The 27,031-nt window shown below is 37.7% G+C and overlaps 1 protein-coding gene and 1 long non-coding RNA gene across 2 annotated transcripts in view; one reads left to right on the forward strand and one right to left on the reverse strand.

Moving 5' to 3' along the window:
* Positions 1 to 1,876: 1,876 nt before the first annotated feature.
* Positions 1,877 to 26,937, reverse strand: LOC131382383 (uncharacterized). Its single transcript, XR_009211816.1, has 3 exons — positions 26,741 to 26,937; positions 12,070 to 12,127; positions 1,877 to 6,027 (listed from the first exon to the last, which is right to left on the reverse strand). It is a non-coding gene; the product is annotated as an uncharacterized LOC131382383 (long non-coding RNA).
* Positions 14,537 to 27,031, forward strand: part of ITGA1 (integrin subunit alpha 1) — a 170,613-nt gene continuing 158,118 nt past the window's right edge. The window contains exon 1 of the mRNA XM_032144683.2: positions 14,537 to 14,973. Coding sequence (XP_032000574.1) covers positions 14,913 to 14,973 — 61 coding nt within the window. The 5' untranslated portion in view covers positions 14,537 to 14,912. The remainder of the gene's footprint in view (positions 14,974 to 27,031) is intronic.

Consider the following 27,031-nt stretch of genomic DNA (forward strand, 5'->3'; position numbering starts at 1 on the left):
GTAACACACTCAGTGATCAGTTATTTAGTGTCGCACTACATTATAACAAAAGCCATTACATCCTGTGTGACAGGAAAATGGGTGGAGGACCTTGTATATCAAACTTCCAGAAATCCTTGTTTACAAGGCTGAGTTTTTATGTCATAGTGTGACAGTCCAAAACTTTTTCAGCAGGTCATGGCTTTTTTTCTAGGAAAGTTATCTTTATAAAACACCTTGACAATTGTTTCCTTTTTGCATATATAACAAAATATCTAAAACAGACACATACTAGCATGAAAAAAATCTTATTAAATTAAAGGAAAAATTGATATTAAGTGATATCTTATGGCGGTCTTATAATGCTTTGCATACAGTAGGTACTCTGTAAGTATTTATTAGTTTAGTGAATTAGATAAAAAATTAAAGCACAAGCTTACCTGATTCTCTCCACTGTTCTAAAGACTGCAAGCAGGTTCCTGAATAACAAGTGGTAGATCCTAGTGATAAGCAAATTTAAAGGTTTATTGATTATATGAATATATGAAGTTTTAAATTACAATTTCAAACTGCATTTAAACGAACTTCTTTCACTTCAGACTCTCTCTGCACCAGATTACCTCTGTGCCACCCCTCTTCCCTGCTCTGTGTCCCTGTTTCGGGAGTTCAGCTTTTTATCAGCCTCTCTCAAGTGACATAAAAGCACTGATTTATTTGTGTTCCCCTTGACCCCAGAGTTTTCACAACTGAAACAAAATTCCGGGTTTCGGAGTCCTGTTCCTGCATGGGAACATTTCATAATCCTCTCGTTCAGCTACTCAGAAAAAAAATATTCATTGTCCCTTCCTTTGTGCCCTCACAGCAGGTTGTGATGCCTTTAGGTTGCACTGATCTCCAGCTACCTCCTTCCACTTGTCTGGCTAGGCAACCAGCCCTTCCTTAACATTTCCTGCCCTTCGTCTCCATGCCCCCACCCCTGTCTCTACCACAACAATTAAAAGAAGACCTCATTGTTTATCACTGGGTTGATAAACAATCCAGTTAAAATCTGAATTTAAAGACAAGATTTCAGCTGATATTTCATGATCTTTCTCTATATACATTTTAACAAACAAGATAATTTTGAGTACCCTGAGCCATCAAGCAGTAAAATCTCAAGGGCTGCTCATTCACTCATTCTAAAGCAGAACATTCTTATGTGCTTATTTCCTCTCCTTTGTAAGTTTTGAATGTTTTAAGCATACTCTTATTGAATTCTTTTCTTCTTTAATTTTATCATCCAGCCTGGCCAACATGGCAAAATCCCGTCTCTACTAAAAATACAAAAATTAGCCAGACATGGTGGTGGGCTCCTATAGTCCCAGCTACTCAGGAGACTGAGGCAAGAGAATTGCTTGAACTCGGGAGGCAGAGGTTGCACTGAGCCGAGACCACGCTACTGCACTCCAGCCTGGGTGACAAAGCGAGACTCCATCTTAAAAACAATAACAAACAAAAACAAAAATCACTGTATTTTTGACTAAGAGAAAAACTACAGAAGGGCATACTGTAGTAATAGCAATCACAAATTTTTTGGTCAAAATTTTCTCCACATTTTGGAAGAATTTAATTCTGCTTAACAGCAGTACATTGGATCAACGGTGTCATTCAGTGGAAAGTAGCAGCTAATTTCCATGTGTTAGCTATAGTTTTTCCCTGATCTCTTAGAGAGGTGAGTCTAATAACCTTCAAAGCATGGGCAAAATCAGATTCTTTAACAATGTTTAGTAATATGAAATTATCTTCATGTTAGCCCATGTTTACATGATACCAAAAGGATCATATTTTTAAGGACTATTCCATCATCTTGAAGCAAAATAGTTTCTTTCTTAAAATGAGAAACAGCAATACACAAAAGTAATACAAAAAAGTTTATTTCATATACATACATTGACAAGTGTATATGCTCTGAACCTCTAGTGTTAATCAAGATTGAATAATGAGTTTGGTATAAAAAGTTTTTCATTTTATAGAAACATAATATTTTGGAGTTTTGGACAAGGGCCTTTCTTGTGAATTCTTGTCACACTGGAATACATACACTGATGTTTTGAGCACAGAGTACCTTAGCACCTCTGGGAATTTCTACTAGCTGTGAGGTATGAACCAATATGATAACCAAAGTCCTTATCTCATCGAATTTACTGGAGAGAACTGGAAATAACCTGAGTTAAGGGTCATTCTCGGAGAATAACTGGTCTCCATGAAAGTGAATCGATACATAGTTCTGTATAAGAACCCCCAGGATCTCTCCTTCAAGATGATTACTGTCCTGACTTTGACTCATCCTGGTCAATTAACTCTGGGAAGTGGGGAGCCTGACTTTAGAGGAAAGTGTTGGAAAACACCCCCAAGCACCAGTACCCATAATATGAGGTCTAGGGCTTGAAAGCCGGGAGAGAGGGTGACCTTGCCTGCTTTCATGTTGTAGCCCCAGATAAAGGAATGGTCACTTACGTAAGCACACAGTCAGAGCTGTGAGAGATTAGTTTGCCTGGCCAGTAGGCAGCCAAACTGAGAAAATGAAGCACTGGAAACGGGGGTTGGTTATTTTCCACTTGCTGCCACTGCCCCCTAGGTCCATTCTGGACCCTTTTCCACCCAGCTCTTTGTTGCAGGAGGACTGATCCATATAGATGGGATCCCCTTGCCCCCTGGAAGCTTAGGCCAGTGGGAGCCACTGGCAGGATATTGGAGGGCAGAAAAAGAAAGATGTCTAACATTTCTTATGCCCTCCCTAGCTCCCTCTAACCCTATACTCAAATTTACCCTCCCCCCATCTCAAACCACTGGCTGGCCCCTTCCACAAGGACAGCTTCTACTGGACACCCACTCCCTTTCAAGACTCTAATTCTCACTGGTAATGCTAGCTCCTTCCTTTGCACCTTGAGGTCTGGGGGTGCAAAGAGTTGGTGACTCAGGATGGTTTGCTGGTTTCCTCTTGTCTGTCTACACCTCAGTAAACATCTCCTTTATTTCATGTTACTCAAACTCCTGCTGCTGTAACTTTTAATACCTGCTGGGACATGGCTGACAGAGTGGGAGGTAAATACATATATACATGCATGCATACATATATATTTACATGCAAATGTTTATGTGTGTGACCAGAGAGACTTCATTCCTAGCGAGGGAATTTTGATTTCTACAAAAAAGAGCCAAAGGCTGCAGAAACTTTCCCTTGAAGGAAGTGAGAAAGGGAAGGAAGAGAGAGGAAGGGAAACAGATAATTTCATCTTTGCCTTAGTATAATTTTTTTAGTCCTTGATGTCTGATATGTGTTTAAATATTAATAGATTCCATTTCAAATAAGGTAATGTTAGGCATGTTTTCTCATCTAAAGAATTCTAATTTTCAAGTCCTTAAAGTAGATCTTTTAAGGTGTTAAAAAATCTAAATTAATTTAGATTTCCTAATTTCTTAATTTAAGCTATCTTAATTTAGCTAGTTAAGATCAAAAGGCAAACTTCAACAAACTATTCCCAATCAAAAGTTGGCAACCTGCTCATAAAATAAGATTATTTTAAAATGTACACCTATTTAGGAATGCGTTCTGGTCCTTTAACCAACTGCGCTACCTAAAAGAAAGAATAATATATGTATATATGTTGCACACACATGCATATAAATTTTTGACAGCATCTTAAAATTAAAAAAACAATCTGGGCGAGTATTTAAGGAATGAAATGTTTAGCATTTTTAAGAAAATCACTGAGTTATTTGTTGAAACTCTAATTTACTGTTATTGGTAACCATATAATTTCAAGGTTTATTTCCTAGCTGAATATGTTCAAGGTTATTTTATAAAAGCTTTTGAAATAATCAGTTCCCACATTAGCAGTGAGAGCTGAAAAACATCATCACTGCTGCTACTGTCATTTCTTGAGGTTTTCAAATGTCGATTTTCATTCCAAAAGCTTATAACATGATGTGCACAATGAACAGGAAACAGATGTGTCCTAGAGATTTATTTTGATATTTTGTGTATATTTACTACAAACAGACAAGAATTAAAATATCAGCGTAGTGTAAATTATCTAAAAAATGATCTTTAAAATGTTCCTAGATTGTGGATACACAGAATTTAAAATATATATATACAAAAAATTTCCAGATTTGGGTTTCAGTCATAGCAATTCTATTTATTATGTTGCTCTGAATTTCTTAAAACTAGGCTATCTACCTAGCCTTCCTAATGGGAATGCTGAATTCAAATATAACTATAAATGGAACAAATTTTAAATTAATTATAAAATGTCATGCACATAATACTTATTTTTTCTGTGAGACTTTATGAACTTCATAACTTCTTATGAACTTGGTAACTTCTTAAATTTGGAAAGAGACTAAATCTTTTCAAACAATGGTGAAAGATAATATTACTTAGAAGCCTATGAACCAGTAATATAAAGTCACTAAAGGAAGAAAAAGAGAGAAATATTGCAAAGATTCATTCTAAATAGGTGAACATTTTAAAATAACTTCATCTTGTGTTTCTGCATAGACCATTGCCATATTGTGGGGATTATGTGCTGAAGGGTATGTGTGTGTGTGTATGTATACACTAACAGTCATGTGCGTGTTTTAAATGTTAGGAAACAACCAAACTGACTTTTAATTTGCTGACTTGATTGGGGACTTTCTCAGCTTTGAAATTTAGAAACAAATTTTATTTAAGATATGAAATACAATTTCTAAAATATCTTTTTCAGCAAACCATGGCTACACAATAATAATTGCCTTTATCATGTTAGAATGTTCATTAGTCTTAAATACAAAAACCATGAAACAAACCACCATCCTTCAACAATTTGAGCAAAGATAGAATGCCTAAGGAACAACATAGGTGGGCTTGAAGAGGATGGGCTGTTTTACTTCAACAACCGTCAAAAAACCAAAAAGGAGCAAAAATGCATGGGTTTTGGGGTGTATACATTAAGTTGAACCTTTGGCAGTAGGAATCAGGGCATTTTGTCACATAGCATTAACACATATTAGAAAATTGTGGGCCAGGTGTGGTAGTTCACAAAGTTTTTTCTAACAAATCCAACATTTGGGATTCCTAACAAATGGTTTCTATTGCTGTTTTTCCCCCACTGTGTTTAGGTTATACTTTCCTATTTCTTTGCAGCATTTTTTTGGTTGAACTGGAAATTTAAAATATTATAATATGGAAAATCTAAATCAGATTCTTCACCCTAGAGTTTATTTTTATTGTTGTCTGCTGTTCTTGTTGCTGCTGCTGCTGATGATGATGATAATGATGATTTGTGTTTATTTAGTGACTTTCCTGGATGAATTCTATAAAGTCTTTTTGTGGCTACTGAAGTCTCTCCTTCATTAGCTTAATGGTTAATTAATAATTAAATAGAGATTTTCTTTAATATCTTAAAGAAACAATCAGTCTCCTAGCCTTTGCTGAAGGGCTCTCTCTGTGTGTTGCAAGTTCATCTTCAATGTGCCAGTGGGCATTTCACAACTCTACCTTAGCTATTGCTTCCTGATGGCACAAAGCCTTAAGGTCAGCCAGAGGTGAGATTGGGATCTCAGGTCTTTCCAGGCCGTATGCACAGACCCACACTTGTACATGTTCTTCTAGACTTCTGGAACATGTAGAACCTTTCTAAAGTTCCCTATGGACATCTTTCAGATTACTTGGTCACCAACCTTGACTAGTATTGCTGCCTTAGATTGCTGTGAGGTTAAACAGTTGCCATGGATTTTTTTTTTTTTTTGACTTGAAATATAGCTGCTTTTATAGAGCTAGCTCTAAGACAGTCCAAATAAAGACAAATCTTGAGAATGGAGCTTTTCAAGAAATTGCCTGCCCTACAGGTCAAATAGCAATAATTTTCTCAGGATGGGGTTTTACAGGAACTCCAGAGATGGCTGCTTTGTCACCTCTAATGACTGCTAGACAGACTACTTACTGTTCTATCACCTCCAGTGGCTGCTAGACTGCTGATTTTCATGGTTCCAAGGCCATTCACCTTCAGAGCTACCACAGAGCTAGGAAGTGAGGGAAAATGGAAATTCAACAAATTAAAATGTCACAGAGTTTTCTGTTTTTCAAGATTCCGCTGTTTTGCTGGATTTCTTTGTTAATTTCTGCAAGTCTTTGATTAATTACAGAGTTCTGAAAAAGTTGATTTTGAACATTTTTGCCAATATTCTCATTGCTTTTACAGAGGAAAAAAATTTTGGAGGTTATTCCTCCACAATTCCAGAAATAGTTCTGCCCTCTTGTTTGTTGTAATATTGCACAAATATGCCCACTATTATAGTCCATACAAGATAAGTTTTTCATTAAAATATTTTAGTGAAATTAAAGTATCATTTTTATTCATAAGACTTGACTTTGATTAACACAAAGTAGAAAATTCTAATTCCTTTCCCCTAACTCCTGGTGATATAAACTACAAAACAATCTCAAAACTAAGTATTGTGGATATAATAAGGAAAATCTAAATATTGCTACTCTAGTTAGACTGAATTTATATTTAAACATTTTATACTATTTGAGTTTTTTGTTTTGCTTTGTTTTTGTTGCTGTTTTTTAGCAATGGGGACTCACTCTATCACCCAGGCTAGAGGGCAGTGGTGCGATCATACCTTACTGTAACTTCTAACCCCTGGGTTCAAGCAATCCTCTGGTCTCAGCCTTCTGAGTAGCTAAGACTACAGGTGTATGCCACCACATCTGGCTATTTTTTAAAAAAAATTTTGTAGAGATGAGGTCTCTCTATGTTGCCTAGGCTAGTATCAAATTCCTGGTTCAAACAATCCTCCAGCCTCAACCTCCCAAAGTGCTTGGATTACAGGGTGAGACATCACACCTGGACCTGGGTTTTTTTTTATGAGAGGTGTGGGTCATAGTAAAAATAAATTATATGATCTTGTAAAACATTAATATAAATATCCAGTTATGATGTAGTCAGATGCCAGGTACACATTGTTTGTAACTTTCCAGGCCTTTTTTCTAAGCACTTTAATGCCTAACTTTGCTAAGCACTAATAATCATTCCTAGACTAATTAAATCCAATGTTTTTTTTTTTTTTTGATACTGAGTCTTGCTCTGTCGCCCAGGCTGGAGTGCAGTGGCACCATCTAGGCTCACTGCAAGCTCTGCCTCTTGGGTTCACACCATTCTCCTGCCTCAGCCTCCCAAGTAGCTGGGACTACAGGTGCCCGCCACCATGCCTGGCTAATTTTTTGTATTTCTAGTACAGACAGGGTTTCACCGTGTTAGTCAAGATGGTCTCAGTCTCCTGGCCTCATGATCCACCTGCCTCGGCCTCCCAAAGTGCTGGGATTACAGGCATGGGCCACGGCGCCCGGCCAATCCAATGTATTTTTTTATAAATGTATAACAGATGCTTTCATTGTGTCCCAAGTCAAACGAAGACTGAGTCTGGTTCCAGTCAGTCTCCTTCAAACATAGGTGGGTTGGGAGGGAGTAGTTACTTTCCTCTTTTCGTCACCACCACTTTGCCAGGTGTCTAGGGCCCACTTTTAAGGTGTTTTAAGTGCTGTACACTGTTGAGAGTTATGTTATCTTCAGGGATGGTCAGATGTGGATTGACTCAGACAACAGCCAGGTCAACACAACAGCTGGCCATGGCTGATGGTGGACTTTAGGTTACTGGGTCTTAAAATAAATGATATATTTTTCTTTTTCAAATAGCAACTGATAGGCCCATGAGTAGCAAGAAGGCACTGAATGCGCACCTGAACAGCTACCAGGTGCTACCAAATGATGCTGCCGCTTTAAGTATGGTTTGGGCCATGTTTGGATGCTCTTTCCAGCCTTCTCTGCAGTCACTCTCAGTCCAGATCCCCCATTACAGGATCCACCAATTTCTCTTCATTCTCCTATCCCTTATGAGACTCTTTTTCATCCCAAAGTGTTCAGTAACATTCTGTAGCTCCTGGAGAAAAGAAAACTCACTCTTTGGCCATGTAATCCTCCATTTTTCTTTTCTTTTCAGCAGGAATTAATTTTGTTTTTAATCAATTCCAGAAAAAAAAGAGGAGGGGGAACACTAAATTATCTCTTAATATTAGGAGCTTGAGAGAAAAATGTAGTCTTAAAAAAGTTGCCTTTTTTATACCTCTTCTTTTTCTGACCTTAAGATATTTCCCTTCTGTATAATCATGTAATTGTTTAATTAATATTATTCTCATTTTACTATTAGCCTTGCTAATATTACAATTACCTATCCTATTACTTTTTATAGCTCAGATATATTTAGCCCTAATTTCACGGTAGAGTCTTAAAACTCTTGCCCTTGTTGCTCTGTGGCATATCTGGGCCCACATTGGAGGAAAAAAAAACAAAAACAAAGACCTGAGCAGATCCTAATATTCACAGCCTTAATTTTGAACTTTCCAATGCTTCTGGTCCAAACCTTGCTCTACAGTGCTTCATCTTCAACTCACATTTGACTCTTCATTCTTGCTTTAGCCTGGTGTCTTCACTGGTTTTTAACTCCCAGTCTGCCCCTATCCCCTTGGCTGCCTACACTTTTCTTTTCTGGGGAGCAATCAACTAGTCATGGCTATTTTTCATGAAGAGTCCCGAGTTCTCCTTCAACCATGCAGAGCCTTTAAAAGCAGTCCCTACCCCACAAAACAAAGACCTGGATGAAAATGATTTAATGGCCCCTCCATCCCAGTAATTTACTTTGCCTTCCCCTAAAAAACTTAAAATGGCCAATATTGGTGGCATAAATTTACTAATGTTTAAATACCTATTATATGTTGTTCAACTAAAGTGTTTAAAGCATTTTTGGGTACATTATAAGTTGCTTCATTTTTATCTTCTTCCAGTTTTAAAAGAATCACCAAGGATTATTCTTCAAGTCTATGCTTTCTCATCAGAGACAAATGTCCACTTTTACAGCTTTATTCTGGTAATGCATACAATTTTATTTATTTACAATAAATAATAATACATTTATTTACAGAAGGCATTACATTAAATTTCATTGTATAAAAGTTTCACAGTATACTTCTTGCATGTGATATATTTCATCCCTTCTACTACAAAAATAAGATAAAAATCAAGCCACTTCAGAAAACAATTAAGAGAGAAAAAAACAGAATAAAAAACATGTTTGTATATGTCAGTAAGAACTGTGAAAATATTCTATGCTTATAAGAAGCCCAAATTCCCTGGTATCTTTCTAAGATCCTTTCCAATCTGGTCTCAGCTTCACTCACTTTTGTTAACTTCTATTCCAGTAACTTCATCTATTTTCATGTTACCTCTGCAAGGAATGCCCATTACCTTTTTCTCCACCTATAAAATCCCCTGCCCACTCCCTGCAAGGTTAAATTTCAGTGCTATCATCTATTTGAAAGCCTTGACTTTATTTATTCTCTATTATAGGGATCAGATGCAATTAGATCATTCTATGTATGTTGTCTCTACATAGCCTGTGAATATTCTTGAGGTTAGGGCCTAGCACTTCAACATATCTGATTTCCCAGGATCTAAGAGACTTCCCCCTGCATAGAAGTAACTTCATAAGTGTTTCAGTGCATTACATGAGCACAGATGCTGCAGAGAACAAACATTAGCAATTGACTATCATTGTATAGATTATGATCTAGGAGAGAAGATAAAAAACGGGCACATTATTGTAAAACAAGCTATGTAAGTGTTATTATTTCAGAGCCAAATAATAGACTTCCTTCCCTTGATGCATTGATTTTGTATTAAAGACAAATGGTATTTCCCCACACGTGTTCAGTGACCCAGTCCTACCACAAGAAATGCCAGTCTTCTTGGTTTGAAATATGAATTAATCATTTTTTGTTGTAATTCTACAATTTTAGAGCCCACTTACTTTATTTAACTTTTTACAAATTGGTTAAAAGAAAATAATTAAATCAACCTGTTCAAATGATCCTAGAATTGCATAACAGCTTAAATATAATTAAGTCATATTTCAAATTAAGGGACCCAGCAATGCAGCTAAAATGTTACTGCTCATCAGTGGTTGTTATTCTGAGTCATAGAATGCCACGAATTGAACATTCCTGCCAGGGCACCACCCTGGTCCACCCTCCCCTGCTGCAGCCCTGGTGTGTCACTCATGTTGAAGTCTGCCAGTAAGTCCAAGGAAGTTTCCTATAGTGTTGAGAACTGTTCCTCACCAGGATTCTGAAGTCAAGTTATTTTTTTTTTCTTAAGTACCAGTTGCCCAAATGTCTTTGGACAAGGTTTCTGGCACAGGCTTGTTCAGGAAATAGGGAGGGAGAAACACCTATTTTATATTTTAAGTGAAAAAACACACAGGAATATTACGTAATAACAAAAAACAAATGGTTGGCTCATGGTGAAGTTTAAGTTCCATATCACTGTGACCTTATTTTGGTCAGAGAGGAAGCAATCATAGGTTCTCAAGGTATATCAACAACAACTATTAGGATAATTTCACTAGACTGCTTAATTTAATAGGCTTAAAATGAAATATGCCAATGTTACAATTGAGGACAAAACTACTTATTTTCTATTCCTAGTTACAAGTGAAAGAAATTAATGAACAGCAGGTTTGCAGTGGAATAACAACTGTTCTATCCATTTTTGCCTCTGCAGAACACAGCCCTGGAGCCCAATAATGCCAGAAAATTAAAAATTATTGAACTAGACTAAGTTTTCCATATGAGTTAGCCCCACTGTTTTGGGGTATATTCCCCTAAGTGCTTACATAGTAAAACTTAAAAATCCAAATCTTCATAAAATCTTTGTAAAAACGGAAGCAGTTCTATACACTTCCACCTACCCCTAACACCTGAGAGTGGAGGGGATGGGGATGGGGTAAAACCATACTTTGATGCTACCTTAAAATGTATTTAAAATCTCATATTTGACTTTTAAAAAGAAAACATGATTTAAAAATATTTCTTATAAAAATCTGTTATTTAAGCAAACAACAATTTTTAAATTATTTACTTATGAGTAAAATCAGCACCACCCCCACTACCCAGGTGGGAGTACCTTATTTATCCTGTGGCTTTGAGAACCTATAATCTTACTGCAAGAGAACCCTGGCATACATTAGACATGGAGTTCTAGACCCTCTTCTATTGCCAACCTCTTAGTGGAATGTTCTTGTCTTGTAAAAAAATTTAAAAAAAAAAAAAAAAAAAAAAAACTCTGATGGCCAGCCAATTTGAAAAGCAAATCCATGTGAACGTTATAATGGGTTCTGCTGTCTTCATGCATACCCATTTTATAGAACTATCTTCAAGATAATTCCCTAATCCAAGGTAAATAGTTTTAAAGCGAGGATTCCAGAAATAATAATAGGAGTTGATGGAGATATTTTTGGGCAGACATTAAAATTCCTCTTCTGATGGCCATCAAATTTCACCACTTCCTACAGGGTCTACCACACGCAGAGCCTGCCCTGTTTCCATGGTCTGTTTAATACCAATTCTTCTATTTACAGAGAAGAATGATTCATACTAACCGAGCACTTACTTTAATCCAGGCATTGTGCTAAATGCTCAGAGGCTCGCTTCATTTAATCCCCACAGCAATCCTCAGACCAGAATTAGTACAGTATTTTCATTTCCACTTTACATTTGAGAAAACTGAGGCTTAGATAAACTTGATGACATTTCCCAAATCACACAGCTACTATATTGCGGTTCCAGGACTTGAGTCCAAGCAGTGTAACTCCAGAACCTTACTTACTCTAGTTACTTTATTCAGTGTATTAGATTAACTCCAAGAAGAATACTTTGATTTTAAGTATATGTTTTTCTTTTTGAGATTATTGGTTAATAATCTCAATTACTCTTGCCTCATTTCATAGATATCCACTTTCCAAATTCTTAATCAGTTCAGTCTCTAATCTTTCAGTGCAGCCATTCCCAACTGTTTTGGCACAGAGACCCGTTTCATGGAAGGCATTTTTTCCACAGACCAGGGGTAGGGGGAATGGCTTCAAGATGATTCAAACACATTACATTCATTGTGCACTTTATTCCTATTATAATTACATTATAATATATAATGAAGTAATTATACAACTCACCATAATGTAGAATCAGTGGGAGCCCTGAGCCTGTTTTCCTGCAACTAGACGTTTTCATCTGGGGATAATGGGAGATAGTGACAGATCATCAGGCATTAGATTCTCATAAGAAGCGTGTGCAGTTCACAATAAGGTTCATGCTCCTACTCATGCTTCCAAACCCTTAAAGAGATTTGATCAAATCAAGTCTCATTTAAAATAGAAAATATGTAGTATAAAGTCTAGAGCTGAAACATTTGTCATCAAGTGTCTCATATCAATAACTAGTTTGCGACTCTGGGCAAGCTTCTGTCTTCTCTAAATCTTTACTCAACGACATGTCTTTCTGTCAGTCAGAATAAAATTGGTTAAGAAAATAACTGGCTTGACATACTTGTATTTGGGTTTATTGAAGTTCAGAAAATAAGCACTGATTCTAAAATTAATTCTCCAACAATAGTTATCTCTTAGTCTCTACATTTGTATTGACTAGACATATAAAATATCCATAAATATGTAAATATGTAAACATAAAATTTGTAACTTGTGAAAATTAATTGTAACAATATCACTGTTAGTGACGGTTATCACCAATAATTTGTAAGTCCTAGAGGAAATAAAAATATTAAAATTGAAATTATGTATTAGCCTCCAGAAGAAAGGTAAATTTCCCAGTAATTGTAACCTTGAACATAGTATATGTTAACCCTACTTTATTTCAATATTTTACAATTTCTTTTTGTTTTTTCTAATGAAATACATTGCAATTTGCTAAAATGCCATATATGTATTTGCATATGTATGTATATGCTGTACATATATATGTACACATACATACATACACATATGTTTGTGTATATATAGACACACTACTATATATTTTTGAAAACTAAGCAATTTGGAGAAATATCATTGGGAAAGTACTTATTATGATTTTTAAATGTCTACGAATTAATCAATATCTATTGGTTACTGTTCAAAGCACAGACAGTGCTTTGTGCTCAAAAGCACATACTGAGAGGCATAAGACATAACTGATACTACCGACAGGGAAACGAGATGTACACAGGAAATGAGTTCCTTGGCAGGGTATGAGAGCATTGAACACAAACAAAGGAACTTAAGTAAAGTCCAATGGGATTGAACTGTGACCCAACATAATCCAATTTTTCTAGAGACCGACTTGTGTAAATTTGAAGACAGAACTGAGAAATGACATAAAAACTAAAAACAGGGGAGAACAAGATTTTTAATGTATTTACTAAATAGTGAATCAGTTCAGATACATAATAGAAAAGGAATTTCTTGACTAATGGGTCAACATACTGAGATCTGATGGCCTTCAACCTCCTTGAGTCTGCCCACCCCATTTTTGACCCTCCTTAAACTTCTTCAACTTTTGTCTTCTCCAGCGTTTAGTTGCTGCGATCCTCTATCTGGCAGTGTATCCAGTGAACCCCGTGGGCTTCTTCCTTCCTGTCCTTCGTGTTACCTGTTCTGTGCTACCTGTGTTGTGTTCTGCTCAACGAACCCTCCTTTGGGTGGCACTCTTGTCCTGCCTAGCCCTAGTTCTGCTAGATAGAGATGCTCAATTAGTTGTTGAGTTGAAGTGAATTGAATTGAACTGTTTCCCTCAGATTCCTCTAAACACAAATCCACTCATTCTTTCTGTTCTTTGAAACTCTCAAAACCGCTAAGACACAGCTATTTTGAAAATAGCCAGCATTCGTTGAAGCTAGCGTGAATATGGCTTTTGACTCAGCGAGGTTGTTCAACTCACCAGGAAAGGGAAGCATTGCAAGTTCCTAAGCACTTCTGGACTCTTAATGCATTTTTACTCGTAAAAGTTTCAAGCAAGAAAAAAATAAAGTAGTGCCCCGACTTCTTTATTAGATTCAATTACCAGCGTACAAACATCCTAATTCACTTAAACAAAATAGCCCACACACATTCCATTTCCAAGGAGGCTGCTTTTCTTCCTCTCGTCCCTTCTCGCTCTCCTTCTTACTGTTTTTCCTCCGTCTTGCTTCTCCTTTTCTCCCCTTATCATAGTTATCTCAAAGAAAAGCTTATCTGCAACCACCCTTTGACCACGAATTACCATAAACGAAGCACCCCCCCACCACCACCTTTAAGCGAAAGCAAAGCCCTCGGTGGAGCCTGTCGGGGTGGTGGCGACGCCCCCTTTCGTGCAAAACGACTTCACGGTGAATTTCAAGTGTCCGCAGGGGATGGAAGGGGGGATTCCAGATCCTCGCATTTTCACAGACGGCCTAATGCCTCTGCGCAATGGACCCGAGAAAGCTGCCTCCCGTTAAGGGCGCTCAGGCACTGTCAAAGCGCCCTCCCTGCCCAGGCCGGGAGAAGTAAGGGGTGTGAAGGCGGAGCCACTGGGCTGGCGACACCCTCCCGAAGGTCCAGCCCTTACCCGCCTTCCTACCACCTTAGGGGATTTGGCCCGGAGAACGAGATCACCCTATCAATGAAAGGCAGATGTCCCTTTAAGGTTCGCTTCTACAGCCCGTGGACTTTAGCCTAAACACGGACCCGCGAAGCTGGCTTTATTTGTCCATGTCTCGGACAGAGCCTGGGAAGCTGCCAGTGAGATTTCAGAGACCGAGAGCGCGAAGGGGCGGGCGATGTGGCAATCCGTCTGGGATGTGAAAAGCGTGGAGCGCATTTAGAGGCATTCGACGAAAACACAGGAAATCACTCCTCTGCCGCTCCTGGGCGCCGCTGCCACTGGGGCAGAGGACTGGGAACCGCGGCAGCGGGCTAAGTGGCCCAGCCAGAGCGCGCAGCTCCCGCGCCCGGTCCTGCCCTGCGAACCAGCGCGGCCCCCCGGCGCTGAGGCCGCTCCGGCCATGGCCCCTCGGCCCCGCGCCCGCCCAGGGGTCGCTGTCGCCTGCTGCTGGCTCCTCACTGGTGAGCGACTCGCTTTTCTCTGAGCATCTCCTGCTCGCGGGCTTGGGGCTTGGAGCGGGGAGGGAGGTTCTCAGAGCCACGGGCCAGATAGGAGGAGAGAGCACCCATCCACTTTCTGGCACTCCAGGTACTCAGGCCAGGCTACGGGGCAGACAGGAGTTTCGCGTTCTGGTTTTGATGTTAATTAGTTTTAGTGTCTCTCCAAAGTCCTTCACCCTAGGAGTAGGAGTGAGGCAGCACTGAAAACCTTACAAGGTAGAATTCACTTTTAAAACTAAAGTTGTTTTTACAATACACAATGTATATTAGGACTTTGCTGAATATTTCCTCCCCTCCACCCTTTTGTATGGCATGGGATGGGAGGGTGATGCTTATAGGGCGCCTGATATATATGCAAAATTCCTACCCTCGGGTTGTTCCAGAGTGGACATTACTGAATTTTCTTGCTGTCTACTATTCAGGCTTTTTTCCCATGCAGAACAAGAAAAGGCAGGGATGCAAGACGAAACTGCCACTTGTTCCAAAATGATGTTTCTATGTCAGCACCCAAGAGGAGGGATATTTTGAAACGTAGAAAAGAATGGCGAACATTTTCTCTGTCAATATCACAGTGCAGTCTACTTTTAAGTTGCAAAATATAGTATTGTTATTTGTACATAAATGTGTATTTTTAAGGAGGGGGCTTAAAAACATAGTGGAAATGCAAAGTTGTATCCAATTTAGAAAAAGGTTGAAATATAGCATTTTCTAAGATTTTCCCAATAATGAACTCATGGTCAGATCTTTTTTACCAGTTACTGATTGGGGTGGGGAGAAGCTGAAATGGTGAAAAATGGAAAAACGTGGGGGGAAAGTGTGTCGATAGAATCTCTGTGTGAAAGAAAAGCACCTTATTAATGGGTTAATTAACAGCTGGCTTTAACATATCATTGATATTCAATTGTTCAGTGTTTTTACTGCTGGCATGGTTATTAGCACTAGTTAATTTAGTATTTTTACCATTAAAATCAGGGTACAGCCAGCCAGTTTAGACCTGCCTTAGATGGCCAAGCATTGTTAACTTTTATGAAGATCATTTAGAAGTTGATTATCAGTAAGCAGAGCTTTTTTCAGAAGGGAGGTGATGTAAAGAGAGTTAATAATGAGCTACTGGCTTTTCATCCAAACATTTCCCACTACTCAGGAAATGTCCAATAATCCAAACAGTGGTAACTGCCGAACAGCATTATAGCCAGTGAGTGGTTTAATTTACCAGCTACTGCCACTACTCTTTACACATATTTGACCTATGATTCTTCTCCAATTCAAATTTTTTTAGATTGTATTTTGTTTTTGTGCAAAATCTGAATACAGTAGTTTACTATCCAAGTTGTACCTTTTTCATTCTACCAAATAAGCAGTCTCTAGAGTAGAAATGATGAAATGAGGTTTGCGTATCCTCTAAAAAGACAAGAGTGAAACTTGAAGTAACAGAGAAGTTTAACAAGTTACAATTTCATATATATGTTGGTGAAATATACATTGGTGAATCCAGGAAGAGACTTAAAAGAAAATATTTGGAACCCTTGTGTGCGCTATATTTATGCCCATTTCGCAACACGAGGGATCTGAAATTGGACTGCTTTCCTTTGCTGATTCCCCATCAGTCATTATATTCTGTAGGCTCTTCTTTAGTAATCTCTTTCGGATTTGGAAACTTCTTATCAATTCAGAGTCCATTTGTAACCTGGGGACTCATCACCATACTTATCCATGAACACTACTGTAGAGCTTACCTTTCTGTCTTCAATCTGAACCCAACTTCCAGTCTACCCTCCTAATACATCATTTTCATTATATCTGTTTTTAGTCAAAAATCTTTGGTGGTTCTTTGTTGCCTTTAAGATAAAATCCAAAATTCTCCACTGACTGCCCTAATCCAACACCCTCTCTCTATCTCCTACTACTCCTATGTCAGTTTCTTATTGCTGTTGTAACAACTTGCCACAGATCACCAGCTTAAAACAACATAAATTCACTACTGCACAGTTCTATAGGTCCGAAGTATCACTGGGCTAGAATCAAGATGTCACCAGGGCTGCATTTCTTCTGGAGGTTCTAGGGGAAAATCAGTTTCCTTGTTTTCACCATCCTCTGGCCACCACCTGCATTCTTGGCCTGTGGCCCCTTTCTCCATCTTCAACCCAGCAGGGTAGAATCTTCAGATCTTCCCCCGTGACTCTGCTTTATCATCACATCTCCTTCTCAGACTCTGACCCTACTACCTTCCTAAGGATCCTTGTAATTACAATGTGCCTACCAGAATAATCTCCTCATCTCAAGATCTTTAATTTAATTACATCTTCCAAGTCCCTTTTACCATCTAAGATAACATAGTCACAGGTTCCAGGCATTAGGTCATGGATATCTTTGGGAGACCATTATTCTGCCTACCACAACCCATAAGCATAAACTGTCCATTATAGCCAATCACTTTTCTTTGCTTTCTCCATAATCCTCATGTTCATTTTGCCACTGAAGATATGATCTTGTTTTATGCATTGAGAAAAGAACTCCACCTTTCCATCTTACCACCCTCTGACATCTAAATAAACTCTCTACAGCCTTCAAAGCCAGGTTTACATCAGAACAACAAGCCACCAGCATCCCAGTAAACTTTCCATTTGATTTAGAATGTCTTATATTAGCTCCTTACAACGTTTACTAAAATGATTCATCAAAAAGATGTCCTTCCTTATGTCCAAAGGATTGTTATCTTATGTATGTCAAAGTCTCAGCATAAACTAATGCCACATATAAAGGATTTAACTGAAGACAGTTTCATAAAGTGACAGTTTAAAGAGGCCTTAAAGGAACAAGAAAAGAGGGTGGAGCATCTAGCGCAAGCAACAGTGGGGAAAAAAGAACCTGAAGCAAGGTGAGAAGAAAAACCATGACCATTCCTAGGCCTGAGGAGGTGGCAGTGTTAGTTTGATTATGAACTCTAGCTATGGGAGGGTGGCCATTAGACTGGAGTTGTGGTCATAAAAAGGAATGCAGCTAGTGACAAAATTGAAGCCCAGCAGAGAAGGAGTAAGGAAAATAAATATACCTCCTTTCCTCCCACCCTCTGATGTCTTGCTCAGCCTTCCCATTGACCATACCCAAATGGCAAGATCCACCCTTCCAGAGGACAAAGGGCAAGACAATCAATAACAGAATAACTAGCACAACTTAACCCCGAAATGTATTATGTGCAAGGCACTGTGCCAAGGGCTTTGCATGTATTATTTCATTTTAATCTAAAAAATCAAGTTTACTAATTGATCACAAGCAGTCACAGATTTCTTTGTTCTTTTTTCACTCCCTCAGCTTCAGTTAATTAGCTTTGAAAAAAAGAAGAGAAAAAAATTAAAACTTTTTGACTATTATCAATATTTTAGGCCGGGCGTGGTGGCTCACGCTTGTAATCCCAGCACTTTGGGAGGCCGAGGCGGGTGGATCACGAGGTCAGGAGATCGAGACCACGGTGAAACCCCGTCTCTACTAAAAATACAAAAACTTAGCCGGGCGTGGTGGCGGGCGCCTGTAGTCCCAGCTACTCGGAGAGGCTGAGGCAGGAGAATGGCGTGAACCCGGGAGGCGGAGCTTGCAGTGAGCCGAGACTGCGCCACTGCACTCCAGCCTGGGCGACAGAGCGAGACTCCGTCTCAAAAAAAAAAAAAAAAATATTTTAGAGATGAAGAAATCAAAATACAGTATTACGAAGTTAATTTCATTTGTCCAAAGTTGAAGAACTAATGACAAATCTACTCAATTCATATCTCTGACCTCAAATTAAATGCTCTAAAATAATATGCTATATAGGCTGCCTAAAGATAAGTTCATTCTCTCTTGCTCACTCCTCTAAATGTGAAATCCAAACATAATTGTCTAAAAGAGTTGGATAAAGACCTAATTAATGATACAAGTCAGTCTTTTATTTCCATGATTTTTAGGTGTACAGCATTAAGTGTAACTCAAGTAAGACTACTATTTCTCGTTATTAGGAATATAAATATAGAATTACCCCTAATTAAACTATATGTCTCTCTTCCCTGGAAACATTTTGGTTGGCCTAGCAAAGATCTTCTTTTGTGACTTTTTTCACAGGCAACATTTCCTATTCAAAATGAAATTCAGTGAGGAGATGGGAGATGGCTGAATATGGGGAGAAAGTCAGCCACCTTTTTAAAACAAAGAATGACTCCCAATGGCAGACAATGTATTGTCAGGAATTGCTGAAGATGGTGAAAATTGTCTTACTCATTGTGATGTTTGTAAAGGCAGCAATGAATTCACGGGATTTTTGTTTGTTTAGTAAACAGGCAATGAGAGTAACCATGAGACATATACATATGCTATACTAGTTTAACTATTTCTCTTCCCTCCTGTCATAACACTTATCCAGCTATTTTGAAGCATGAGCTCTTGGGCCACAGCTTATCACTGATGTTCTGACTTCAGTAGATAGATGCTCCTCTAACGTGTTCCTCCACTTCCAACCCAATAAACTTCCCACTAGATTTAGAACTTGCTGAATTTCCACACCTCTTAACATATTTTAGTAGAATAAAGTAGCTCATGTTTAAAATATATTTAGAAAAGTTGGGGACTAAAATGCTATTCTTTACCTACACTACTCTTCTGTTGTGTGAAATACAAAATAGTGTACTCAAATTCATGTTAAGAAACTGCGATGAAAGATATTTTGAAACTGTTGCCACAGTGCTAAAGTCAGAGTAGATTGCCTATTCAGAGCAGTCTGTGACTGGAGAATTGTATTCGCCCTCAAAGCAAGTACAGTAGAGTATCAAGAGATGCAAATGACTGCATATATTTCTATCTTCAAGATTAATGAGCTTCTTTCAGCTCCTTTATTATGCCAGCTACTCTAAAGTCTCCTTGGGGACTTAGCATAAGTAGTTACTACCACTGCTACTGATCTCAATCCCTGAAAAAACATCATTTCCAAGAGACACTCTGAAGTAGACTGGACCCTACCTTAGGACATGTGTATCCCAGCACCTTTGCGTCTATTATATAATGCACCATGGTATTATAATTAACTATCTAATTGCCTGTCTTTCCAGCTTGCTGTATGCTCTGTGAGGGTAGGATCTTTAACCATAATACCTAGAAATAATAGGCACTTTTTAATTGAATGAATCACAAAAGAATTGACTATTGACAAACTCAGAAACTACTTAAGGGATCAGATTGTCCCTTTATTATATACCTCTGCCTGATTTTATTATACCTCCGCCTGATTTTATTATACCTCCGCCTGAAATATTTCTGTCTACCCAAATTTATAAATAATGGAATGGAAGACATCATCAATTGAAAGATGCACCACTATTTTATGTACCACTAAAAAAGACAAGCCACTCCTAATCCAATTATAATTGCTAGACTGTTAGATAGTTCCTAGTTTCAGAGATGTCGAAATTAGGAAAATGTGCATCTGAAAATTACAATCAATAATATACAGTGTAGCTACATGGTAATTTTCTATTTCTTTGGACTCTTAAAAATTGTGTCATAAGATTTCGAAGAGGCTAGTATGTGAACCCCATGTAGATACAGAGATATAATATTGTTCCTCTTAGTTCTCTTCAAGTGCCAAGTTTATATCTGATTTAGGGGATAACTGCTCCTCTGGCACCAACAGCCTCACCAGATCCCAAAAACAGAGCTCCCTCCAAATGCTCCATCTTTAGAAGAGAGCTTCAGGAGAAAGGTGACAATAAAGTAATCAAATAATGCTCCAGTTGCACAGGATTAATGACTTTAGCTTTGGCAAACTCTTAACTTTTTGTCATGTTGGTGGTAAGCTCCAGGGTTGTGTATATAGGAAGGAGACTAATTTTAATCAAAACTTTCTCATGATTTAAAAGGAAGATAAAAAAGTCAACTAAGTTTTAGAAGGAAATTAAAATGCATATGCTGGTTGGTGTTAAGAATTCACTTTATGTGTTAAAAAAAATCAGTTTTATCCAAACAGGAGATCCCTATTAATAAGATAAGTAAGAGATCTGAACTGAAAAATCATTGTAATTCAAATATGCAAAGGAGTGGATACACATACTCTTTTTGTATGAATTATATGAGATCTCCTAAAATAAATGCAAATTCTTACATTTAAATATAGCACCTAAATCACTTTAAAACATCAATAGTTAAGATGGTTTATATATTTTGTTATAAATCATATATCCTTACTACAAATTAAATGTACTTTCAAAATTATTTTATTAATTAGACTTTTATTTTACCAAATACTAAAGTCTAGAAATACAAGGGTACTGGCCAATCCTTAAAAATATCTGTGTAACACATTTTACTTATAATATTTTTGGTGAAATGATCTTATGCTGTATAAGAATACATGCAAACAGAAATACACACACTCACACACACACACACACACACACACACACACTTACTTCTGTTGATAGGATTTTATTTGGTAGGAGGTTTTGTATTATTTTGTGACAACTGCAAGTAAGCATTTTCCATCATGAGAAATTTAGATAGTGAGCGAGTACAAGTTCCTTAAAACAAACAAATAAAACAAACAAAAAAAACCATTTTCCCTTTTACCCTTTTGTCTATATTAGCTAACTAATCCTCCCAGTCATCCACTTAGCTTTGCTGGTGGAGGTCACATGGGAACCTTTGCATAATCTGAGGTTTGCACATTCTGTCTAAATAAACAATTGCGTTTATCACTAGATATTCATAATTGGAGCTCTGGCTTCTTATTTTGTAAAGTTCACTTTCCAAACCATGTATGATAAAACTAATTGCCATTATGTGTTATTCTAAAACATTTTAAGAACTTTTCCTGGGGAAGATGTATTTTAAATTACCATTTTCTTACCTAAGAATGGCTATCTCAAATATTGAAATAGCCTTATACAAACTTACCTTAAGAGTAACCTTCTTTTTAAGTTTTTAATAACATTATAAAACAGAATGTGACTTCCTAATTTTAGAATGTCAGTTACAGACAAGTTAAAAACTCTGAATTAAAGAAAAATTAATAACCATTAATTTTTGCATACTAAAAATATGAGTATGTGCCACTTGTTATGCTGTGTTCCAGGAGCACAAAGACAAATAAAAGGTAGTAAGTCTCTGCCTTTACTGGTGGAAGAGGTAGAAGACATGGAAAGAAGCAATGGTGGGAGAGGTTCCCAAAGTGCTTTATACGGAATAACAAAAAGATTAGGTTTGTGTTGCAGGAAAGTAAGCCTTCCAAAATAAAATACAAGATGAAAACAAGAAAATGTATACAGCCCCGACTGTTTAAGGGTCACATGCTAAGCAGAGGGTATTAAAACAAGATTTCCATCTTTCAGGAGCCCATAATTCCATTTTATGTCATACAAACCATTTCTTTTATATTATTATAAGAGGAAAGATAGTAATTCAACTCACCAATGAGGTCCATGAACCATATCATTCAGTAGAGCTGAATAACATAAATAACATAAATAAATGTACCCCAAAGATTATCCATCAGTCAACTCTACCAAACCAGTTATTTTTCCAAGGCTGAATAATCATGATCATGTTAAAATGAGCTCTTGTCCCTTGTTTTGTCTGATCCAGTTTTCTAGCTTCAAGCCAGGCATTTTTATAATATCAAGTATCTATACTTAATATTACTTGAATAACTATAATTTATTAATATCAAGTATCATAATATTACTAGGACCTCATAAGGATGGTCAAATGAGAGAGCAGGACAAATAATCTTATTTATAATTTGGAATGAAAAATAGTTAGCTTTATTGCGGTCTGGGACTTATTTCAAGTTGGTAGAATCCATCCAGGAAAGACCATATTTGAGGTCTGCCAATTCTTGGTCCACAAGCAAGAAACTTTGAATCAGTCTTTCACCTCTGAAATGGGTCTTAGAAAAATCAGACTTGAAAGATAGCATGCAAAATTGAAAACAAATATGTTAGGATGAGATTATAGGTGTTGTTTAAACATTTAAAAAATATTACTGCAGCACAATTTTTAGTTAGAAATTTAATTATTGAATTCAATTCCCTCAATTCTTCAGTAAAATAAATTGGGTTCCAAAGAGACTGAGTACTGCCAAAAGTTACAGTAAAAACAATTGAAGAGTAAGAGCTACAATCCAGGATGCTTGACTTCTAGCCCAGTTCTCTTCTTGAGACACTGGAAGTGTCTCAAGAGCAACAAATTAAAAACTTTTGGAGGTAACAATACTTTTTTTCCCCTTCTGGAGAGATAAATACAAATAAGACATTGTAGGAAAAATAGATATAATTAAAGTTACTGATATAAAGATTTATACTGATATAAAGTTACTGATATAAAGATTTCTATTTTAAACAGCCAATAAATAAGTATAAAATTAGTATTTAAAGCAAAACAGCTAAAAGCCCTGGTATTTTTCTCAATATTTTGCTTATTTGGAAAAAAATAAAAATAAATATATAACTACAGCAGTTTCTAAACTACCATTATTACGTGAAATACAGTCAATAAAAATATAAGTGCCTTAAGAAATGTCTGGAAATGTCTGTAATAATGTTAAAATAGCTGACATACTTTACATTTGACTCACCTAGCTTATCATTAATATATGAGTGCCTACTATGTGCAGAGGACCTTTAAAAGGACAAAGAAGGAGTATAAAGATGAATCCTTCCAGAGTTCAACAAAAAAGATACATGTTTAAATTAACATGGTTTCAAGTTTACATGGTTTCAAGTTTGAGATAACATTTAAGCTGGACTTTAAAGATAGGCAGCACTAATGGAAGCAGGGATGGAAGGAAGCGACATTTTAAACAGAGAAGTTAGTATGAGTTAAGGTAGCAAACGAGAAAGTTCCTAGAGTATGTAGGGAACAAAGGTTACTTTCAAGGTGGAATATAGGGTGCCCTGAGGGGAAAAGTGGGAAGTAAATTTGTAAGGCCAGTGCAAATTGGGATTGTAGAGAGGGATTGTAGACGTTAATTCATAGGGAATGGGAATCCAAAATGAATCAAAATAAAAATATAATGATTGGTCTAGAAATACTAAGTCATAAACAAAATCTGGGTGAAAACGTCTAATAGTCAACTACAGGCTTAAATTACTAAGAAAAAAAAAGTTCCCAACTACTGCAGATGTTTCACATAAAACAGTAATTCTATGAAAGATTTTATAGTATGCTGAATTATGGAAGCACATTGATATTTTTTTAAATGGCCCAAAGTGGTTTGCCTCATAACTTTAAAAAAAATTTTTTTAAACCATGGATTTAAGAGTCAATAAGGGTTTTTCACAGGTTTCTAATGTAGAGATAAATATATGTATATTTTTCTAAAGTAGAACATTAGATCTTCCTCTAAGAGTATAATGATGACCTAGGCTGGACGAAGGAAAAAAAAACTATGTAGAAGAGAAAAGTAGAATAATTTTAAGAGGTGATAAAAGAGCAGGAAAGGGACCAGTGCCTTTCAAATCCTCTAGGTTGTTTCCCAAACTGTGAGTTTTTGTTTAACTGGTAAAGGTGACAGTTGAGGGGAAGTGACAGTGGATAACAGCACATAATTTGCAGTGACGGAGATGATTACAAACATTCATAATATAGGATGGTAGTAGTAGAAAGAGAGGGTATGGGGTTAAGCAGGCCTGAATTTCAATGCTAGTCATGTGATCTTGAAAACATTTCTTAACTTCCCCATAGTTGATTTTCTTCTATAACATTAGGATAACAAATATTTACCTTACAGGGGAGAATTAGAGCATAGGAAAGAACTTGATAAACATTCAATATGTGATAGCTCTTCAATAAAAACCTTTTGTTAAGATCCCACTGTGTGCATACACTATGATTCTGTGGCTTTTAATCTTTGGCAGACTATGGGAAAGATAAATTGTACTTAGAAAGATGATCAAGATGATCAAGGAGCACTTCAAAGCCCCAGTTCAAAATTATCTCCTCATTCTCTCTCTCTCTTTCACACATACACACACAAGCACACTTTCACCCTACCAATTAGGAATTTTAAGTTAACAAGACACTTTTTTTAAAATACAGTGTCCTTTGGATAGGCAAATCACCTTCACACTTGAGTGTGATCAGTTCTTTGCTTAGTGAAAAGTTGCTGGGTTCTCTTGGAATTGGAAGAAGGCAATGTGAATTAGGAACTTCTTGAGGGTACTCAGTATGATAGGAAGGTGGGAAGAAGGAGGAAGTAAGGGGAGACATAGAGAGCGAGAAACAAAAGAGGCCACAAATATTAATAAGTAGTGGTTCTTATTTGGACTTTCTCCTTGGAGGGGACCTTTCCGTCCCCTGATAATCTCTTAGGAAGATAATTAACACAAGTTTAAATTGTGAAGCCTATCAGTTGAGAAAAATGTTGAGACAAGTCTCAATCACTTTAGGACGTTTATTTGCCAAAATTAAGGACGCGCGCGGGGAAGACAGGTCTATGCCTTTCTCAGAAGATGATTTTGAGGGCTCCAAATTTAAAGGGGAAAGAGTGTGATACTGAGAAATACAGTTTTCATGTGAGAGGGTAGCAGGGGGAAAACAGTCATTCATGCCTGTGTCTGGCTTAGTGAATCTGAATCTGCATTTTTATGTAAGATAACATAGACAAATGGGGCAGGGGAACAATCAGATATGCATTTGAGTCAGGTGGGCAGAGGGGTGACTGCACCTGAAAACAGAAGCTATCCATTTACATTGCCATGGTAAATTTTAATAGAAACACTTTAGGGTAAAGATCTTGGTGCTCACTGAGAATTTCCTTGTGGGCAAAATATGAGCGAGGTGTGTAGCTTTTCATCTGGTAGCCATCTCATTTAAAAACTAAGAGGCAAGGCAGTTTTGCGTGACCCAGTTCCCAGCTTAACTTTTCCCTTTGGCTTAATGAGTTTGGGGATCCGAGATTTATTTTCCTTTCACATGACTATGCCAAACTCAGATTCCTTCCTTTCATCCCTGTTTCATCTGTTCAGGCTGGTTAGTTCCCCTTTCCAATCCACACAGAGTAAGACAGAAAAGACAGTGAGAAGCTATGTGTGCAGGACTCCTCTGCGCTCCACTCCATCTAAGCTCTCAAAAAACTTTTAGATTCTTTTGTTTTTTCTATTCATCGATCTTTTAAAGAGGCAATCCCACTTTTCCATTTCCACTTCCTAATAAATAATGCTAAGTAACTTAAGGATTTTCTTTACATTATGTAGCTATTCAATCAGGGTCAGTCATAGTTAATAGTTTTTTCCCCACTTCCCATAGCCTTGGCTTTTAGCTTAGCTTTGGCAGTGAAGATCTGGCCCTAAGCTGTTGCGACCCAACCCCCAACCTAAACATTTCACAGGCTACTGGGCTGAGGAAAGCTGAGGCTGCCAACTTTGGAGCCTAGGATTCCCAGGACATCAGGTCAAGCAACTGAGAGGTCCACCCAGGGGTAAATTCCACACATAGTTTCTTCTCTCTTGGGACCAGCGCTTTAACATCTGGGTTAATCAGATCGTGCAGACACGGTAACTAGGCGCAGAAAACAGCTGGACACGTTGCTGGGAGCCCAGACGGAACGTGACCAGTAGTTCTCAGAAACCGCTTCTAAATACCAGCTCCAACAAGCTTGTAGCGTCCGAGTGCGGATAAGGCAAGAGCAAAAACGAGCATAGTTTGGGCCGTTGGGGCCAAATCTGCACTTCTGAGAGCTACTTTTACTGCTAAGTTTTGACATTGGATTTACCAAGAGGGAAGCGTTGCAGAGTGGCAACCGCAGGCAGGTAAAACTAATATTTGCACTCACACACTCCCCGGATTCTTCACAGACAGGGATGGAAGAGAAAACTTAGGAAGTTGAAGTCTGGCATTAAAATAAAGGACTCGCCACCACTCTGTGCACCTTCTTGAGGGAGTTCATTTGTCCGGAGCTCCTCACAGCTTAGTGCGCCTGCGCACGCGCGAACTGCGGCCCCGCCTCTCCTTTGGGGACGGGAGACGTGCGTCGGGTCGCGGGCGCGGGCTGCGCATGCGCCTT

Source organism: Hylobates moloch, unplaced genomic scaffold, assembly GCF_009828535.3.
Source record: "Hylobates moloch isolate HMO894 unplaced genomic scaffold, HMol_V3 SCAFFOLD_23, whole genome shotgun sequence".
NCBI lineage: Eukaryota > Metazoa > Chordata > Mammalia > Primates > Hylobatidae > Hylobates > Hylobates moloch.